Here is a 6356-nt window from a genome sequence, read left to right as displayed (position 1 = left end):
CATTAGAAAAAGGATATATTCTAGTATCATAAAAGAATTTTAGAAATGAAGCTATGCCGCTGTGTGTGTGTGTGTGTGTGTGTGTGTGTGTGTGTGTGTAAACAAGGCATTTCAGTACTTGCATTTTCACAGTGGCAAACTGCGTTGTTTTTGGTTCAGAGCAGCCTGACACTTCACAGTGGCAAGCCTAAACATCAAGGGGACAGGGCTGAGCGCAGGTCTTACCACTAGAGGGCGCCACACTCCTTGCCTACTTGGCATTTAGAAATGGGTGAGCCATCTGATTAGTTTTAATCTCCTAAATGCTATCCCAGGATACCTGGTGGCACACGCCTTCAGCTACTAGCAAAGCTTAGCGGGTCGAATCCACCAAACGACCTGGCGATCGAGTCCAATAAAGATTACATTCTCAGAAACCCATTTCTGCTGTCCAAATGGCATGCAACAATACAATTTACCCTTTTCAGGTGTCATGGGTTCTTGATTTCCCGGGTTTTCAGCAAATGCAAAAGACTCATTGGCTTTCCCCCTTAGTCTTAGACACACATGTTTCTGTGCAGTAGTTTTCCCTCTGGCCCTGGAGAGCTCCAGTCATAGCCACATGTTTCACTCCAGTGGCACTTCCTGGTTGCTTAGGGCAACTCACACACAGGTGACCACACCACCCCTACCCGGCCTCTGCCTCCCTCTGGGCCCAAAGTACACGCAGACTTGGGCTTCTAAAGGAAACTGACCTTGCATCTTACACCTGCAGATAAACACGGAGGGTCCTTTGGTTGAGATGCTCTCCGTGAGGCGCGTAGGAGAACGCACTGATATGGGAGTAGACCTATTCTCCATAGGCTCCTCACTGGCGGGTGTTTCAGAAGTCCACTACCAGGCTTCCGGTCAAGGTACCTCTAACTCTCTAGTGAGCAGCTGACGACATTAATCAAGCATCCCCCATTGTGAAAAGGTAGAGTCATGCGACCGATCCTGCAGGATGGCTTCTAAGGGGAGGTGCATGGCTGTCAGTACCAGGATGGTGCCAGAAGAGACGGTGGGCACTATGCAGCGAGGTCCCAGACTCTCTCCTGGCAGTGACAGCATCTCTCAGCACCTGGATGAGTTGGGGCTTGTGGTGCAGAGAGGCTGCTAGGCCGGGTCACAGCTGCTCGGCTCTGCGGGATGACCGATCTCCTTTCGACCTCTGCATGTGGGGCTGGGTAGGTGGGGTCTCCCTGCCACCACGTGCTGTAAGTCTGCTCCAAAAGAAAAGAGCCTAGACAGACATCTCTCTGCCATCTTTCCTTGTCTTACAGCCAAGTGTTCTTTGAGTCCTTCATGCAATCATGTCAAAAACCATAGAAATATTAATGATCAAATAATACCACAATGTTAGTGTCATTTCTAGCTACTGTAAAAATTAAGGAAATCCTAATTTCTGTGTGTCATGACTTCCGGTCTTTCTTGCACCTCAAAGGGACACCCATGACTATGCATAAAGGACATGGGGCTGACGCCTCTTAGGGATCATTTTGCTTCTTGCCCTCAGATATTTGCTGTCCCAAGAATGAATGGTCACCACCCTTTCTCCCCTATGACACACAAAGTGTTGAAATCCAGGCATGGCACTGTTCTCTCAACCCCATCTCAAGAACAGAACAGGAAAAGGGGGAGAAACAGGAAAAGAAAAACAAGAAAAGGACTGGGGTCAGTAATGTAGTAATTTGATGAATCACTTCAATTATAGAGATGATAAACTCAGACTATATAAGGGGCTCCCAGTTCACAGGGATCTTTGACGTAACATCAGTGATTATCACTGGGTCACAGGGAGACAGGCTGGCTGCACTGGTGGCTCAGTAGCAGCACGCTGCCTTTGAAACAGGAGACCCAGGTCTGATTCGTGTACCCCATGCTCAGCCACCACCCCTCTGCTAGTCGAGGGGGGGGTGTTGTTTTTGGGATGTGGAACAGGTTTCAGTGGAACTTGCGGACTAAGTCAAAGGAGAATGGCCTGACTCTCAGCTTCTGACAGACTTCCAAAAACCAGCCAGGAAAATTCTATGGATCACACGATGCCACCCTATTGTGCAGAGTGTTGCCGTGACCCAGGGACCAACACCAATGACAAGAGACCAATACCAGGGCTCTGACGAGCTACTGCTAATGGCAACCCTCTGCTGAAGGTTAAAGGCATGAAGCGAAGACTGTCCAGGACCACAGTTCTTGTGCTAGAAACAACTAAAGAGGCCAGGGCTATTAGGGAGTGGGCTCCTGTGGTCTGCATGGCTGTCTCCTGTAGTAAGCAAAGCAACAGAGGATTTACTTCCTAACTAATGGACTGCCTGCATAACAATGAGGCTAAGCCAAATGTTTATGAAAAAAAGGCCTTCGGAGAAGCTGGGTTATTTCTCTGTTAATGACTGTTGGGGAAGTCACTGCTGAATCTGTAAGCTTCTTGGGGCTGTAAATACCAAGCTAAGTAAGTTACTTTCCTTATTAGGAGACTGATTGTGAAATGGTTTCTTGAACTCAGTCTGAGAATAGTCCACAGAGCTCCCAGGGAGTTTGGGAGCAGGCAGGGGTTTTTACTAAGGAGCCTAGACCTATAAATAGAATGCCCTCGCTATATTTTGTGATATGAAATGCCAAGAAGCTTGGCCTAGGGTTGCAATATTCCTCTAGATTCATTTTATCCATTCATTCAGTTAGTCAAAGCCTCAGTAACAATTTGGTTAGCAACTTCTGAGTGCAGGCAGGGTCCTTTCCCTTGATCTCTGGCTACAAGGAGACTGTTGACAATCTTGGAAGGCAAAACGCAACTCATACATCATTACAGAAGTCTAGTTGTTAGGCCTTGACATATGTAATGACATGAAGGACACATGAAGACTTTGGGGGTGGTTTTACTTGCCATGAGCCAGTTCTTACTGTCTCCTGGTGACCTATTATAAACACGTTATACATGAAATTTTTAGGTATATCGAAGTGAGAAGATTCTCCCTGCTCACCCCCCAGAATTTTCTATTGATATTATAAATCTTACAGAGCAGTAGCTAATAAGGGGGCAATAAGAACAACTATAATTTCCAGGTGTGTGCCAGGTGTTTTGAATAGCCTTGAAAACGACTCAACGGAGGAATGAGACCTGATGGGTCAAGGGGGAACAACAAGCTTTGAAAAGTAACACTGGTAGACTGTGGGGGTTTCTCATTCTCTGTGGGGTCTCTGGCTCAGAGAAGACTGAGAGCAGGTCCACGTCTGGATCCCACATTTTGAAGCACAACCTGGTGCAAAGAAATGGACCGTGCCATTTGCAACGCCCGACAAGCCAAACCAAAGGTGCACCGGTAATTCTGGAAACCTCTCTCCCAAAAGGAAACAATCAGACTCCGCTCCTACGACCAGGCACCCTGAGCCTGCCTCCCCGACGCAGGCCTCGCGTCTGCCCACAGCAGCTGCCTGCACACGCCATCACGGACTTCAAGAGAGGGAATGGTCGAAGCTCTTTGGCAAATGTCTTGGCAATTCTCACACAAACTGTCACTCGGCGTAAAGGGTAACAGAACGGAGCGTTGTCGTTGGCTGAATAAGTTATCATCTGTAGAGGAAGTGGGTCTGGAAGGAAAGTTGGCTCCCAGCCTTTCACTGCCTTTCCAGTTCTTCCACTTCACCGCAGTCTACAGGCCGGCTTCACCACGGCCACGCCCAACACTGACCGCACGTCTTCTGTGGACCACAGGTACCATGAGCAGTAGAAGAGGGGAAAATGCGCCAATGAAAAAAACAAAAATAAAAAATACTGCCCTGGCCTCAGGGAGCAGGCTGTCTAGCATGTGGGCCACACTTGAACACATCTATCTGTGTAGAAAAGATTTATTGGGACCTCGCCGTGACCATTCACTGACGTGTTGTCTGTGGCTGCGTTCTTGATAGAATGGCAGAGCTGAGCAACTGTGACAGAGACCACATGGTTTGCAGAGTCTAAAATATCTGCCATTAGCTATGTCGTTTACGGACACTGGATCGAAACAAGTTCTACCATGATCATGGAAAGGGAAACTGGCCCTAGGAGCGGAAGACCAAAACTGCTGATCAAATGGAGGAGGACGTAGCAAGTTTTCTCTCAAAAAGTAGCCAACCACATAGGTGGCTTCCACCACCACCACGCCGACTCCCAGCCCTACTGATGTCTCATGTCACTGTGAAAATGGCCTCTCTCAGATGGGCAGGTAGGACCCAGCTAAGAGTGATAGAGGAGGTGTCGCTTCTGCCTCCTTCCGGAAAAGTGTCCGTTGGCTTTGTGAAAACACATAAAATCCCAGGTAAACTTTCACTTCGCTGTGGAGGTGGGCACAGGGTAAGTGGTCAGAGTAGGTACATACCGTTTCTGTGATGGCTGCATTAAAGCTGAAACTTTATCGTCATAAAACTTCTTCATTGCAAATCGATCGAGGGCCTGGTCAGCACTGGGGAAGGAGAGAGCAAGGGAGAGCACTGAACTCAGCTGCAATCGCACGAAGGGCCTGGTGCAATGGGACAAACGTGTGCGCTGCTGCGCAGAGTGATGGCTCCCACAGGGAGGCCCATTCATTCGCTGCAACTTGGGTAGGCCCACTTCAACCATCTTGTCTCAGAATGCAGGTCCCCAGAGGTATGTCCTGTTCAAAGTGAAAGCCATACCACTGGGGTCTGAAATATCAGCTGAAACGCCATCACCTGATCTTGGGGTCTGATACTTCAATGTATCATAGGAATGGCTAAAATAATAACTTGCCTGAGGGCTCTCAGGAGGTTGGCAGCAGAACTGGCATCCAAAACCAGCTTGATTTCGCTCTATCTCCGAAACAAAGGAGGCCAGTTTAAATGGGGTTCCACATGAAGAAACGTTTGCAATCCAGCTAAGTACAGACATAAGGAACAGAGGCCCAGAACACCTCTGTTGGTGGGAATTCCACCAAGTTTCAGGAGCCAGGTGGGTAAAAGTATAGGATGGCAGAAAAGTGCCTAGTTCAGTGTTTCCCAAAGAGGGTGATACTGCCCCTGGCAGGGGCTGGATTCATCGGGTAGGGGTGGGGGTGGGAGTGTGTGGGGTGGTGGGGTGGGCAGAGCAATGTACAAAGGCTGATACCTACACTTTATTCTGGGTGACTTATTCTGGGGGTTATGGGTGATCGTTCAAACGTTTTTCATTGCCAAGTGGACACTAAGTCATTTTTTCTCTCTCTTTCTGAAAAGGGTGCAGTAGGTCAAATAAATTTGGGAACCAAGAGTCTAGGTCTCTTCTACAAGTAGACTGGACAAGGGCAGAGGGCACCAGGCCCAGAGCAGGCCGTCACAATGGCATTGCAGCATCTTAGGAGTAGCCCAATTATTCTCTCTTCAGTTAGTACCTCCGATGTAAGTCAAGCTTTTCTAAATAGTTTTCTTTGGCATTGAATTCCCAGTGTCTAATGCCTAGAATAGTACTCAATGAACCTTTCAGAAAACCACACTGGACCTGAGGTGTTCCTGAAATGATTTCAAAACCAATAGTGGACCAGCAGTGCACTCAATCCAAAATCCTAAGACTATTTGAGCTAAGCCTTGAAAATCTGATGTAAGTGTGGACCTTCCATTAAAAATCGGTGTATGTGCCCATCCAGACTAAGTTTACACACAGTTATAGGACTGAGGACATCACCAAGACCCGGAGAAAAGACTAGTGAGACAGAAGGACAATACAAAGAGATTAAATGTAGCATGACTTGATTTCCACAGTATGCTACAAAACCCAAGTCGTACTGGTATACCGATGTAAATAAGTAGTATTGATGAGACCGTCCCAAACTGAAGTGTCCATTAAACTCAGAACATTTAGTGAGAGTGCAGACCTTTTTTAATTTAGATTAACAAGTTTAGTTATATATCCTTCCATTCACTTTTAAGCACTCTTTTCTAGAATTCTCTTGCTCTATTAAATGTTGATAATGTAGTATTTCAGCCAATACAATGTCGTTGTCATTAGTGATATTATTACTCACTTTCTTTTTATAAACTTTTTTTTCAATGTTTGTACAAGAATGTTATTCTTACCTCATGACTGCAAGCTTAGGTTTTTGTCTTGGAGCACACTTTGTGATAAAGGTTTTCAAAATGTGCACTCCCTCTGAGCTGCTCAAGGAAGAGGAACACAGTAATGAGCAAAGAGGCAAGGAGAAGATCGTGCTCATCGTGGCCTGATTTGTTAGAGAGTAACAGATGTAATATAAGTTCTAAAGGACACTGGGGAGCAACCTGCATGTGCACAACTGGACACTGATTAGCACACGGTGCTGCATCCACTGCAAGGAGTCCTGGCGGGTCATCACAATGCCAAGGAAGGACATTAA

At 46.9% G+C, this 6356-nt stretch overlaps 1 protein-coding gene across 1 annotated transcript in view; it reads right to left on the bottom strand.

Moving 5' to 3' along the window:
* The window catches only part of TNS3 (tensin 3), a 282342-nt gene that overhangs the window by 159597 nt on the left and 116389 nt on the right, over window positions 1-6356 (bottom strand). Inside the window, exon 9 of the mRNA XM_045286291.1 lies at window positions 4371-4454. Coding sequence (XP_045142226.1) covers window positions 4371-4454 — 84 coding nt within the window. The remainder of the gene's footprint in view (window positions 1-4370; window positions 4455-6356) is intronic.

Source organism: Echinops telfairi, unplaced genomic scaffold (assembly GCF_000313985.2).
Source record: "Echinops telfairi isolate 266 unplaced genomic scaffold, ASM31398v2 ScPeMD7_7;HRSCAF=31, whole genome shotgun sequence".
NCBI classification, from domain to species: Eukaryota; Metazoa; Chordata; class Mammalia; order Afrosoricida; family Tenrecidae; genus Echinops; species Echinops telfairi.
Note: the sequence above shows the minus strand (reverse complement) of the source record. Positions and strands in the feature narration are given on the sequence as shown.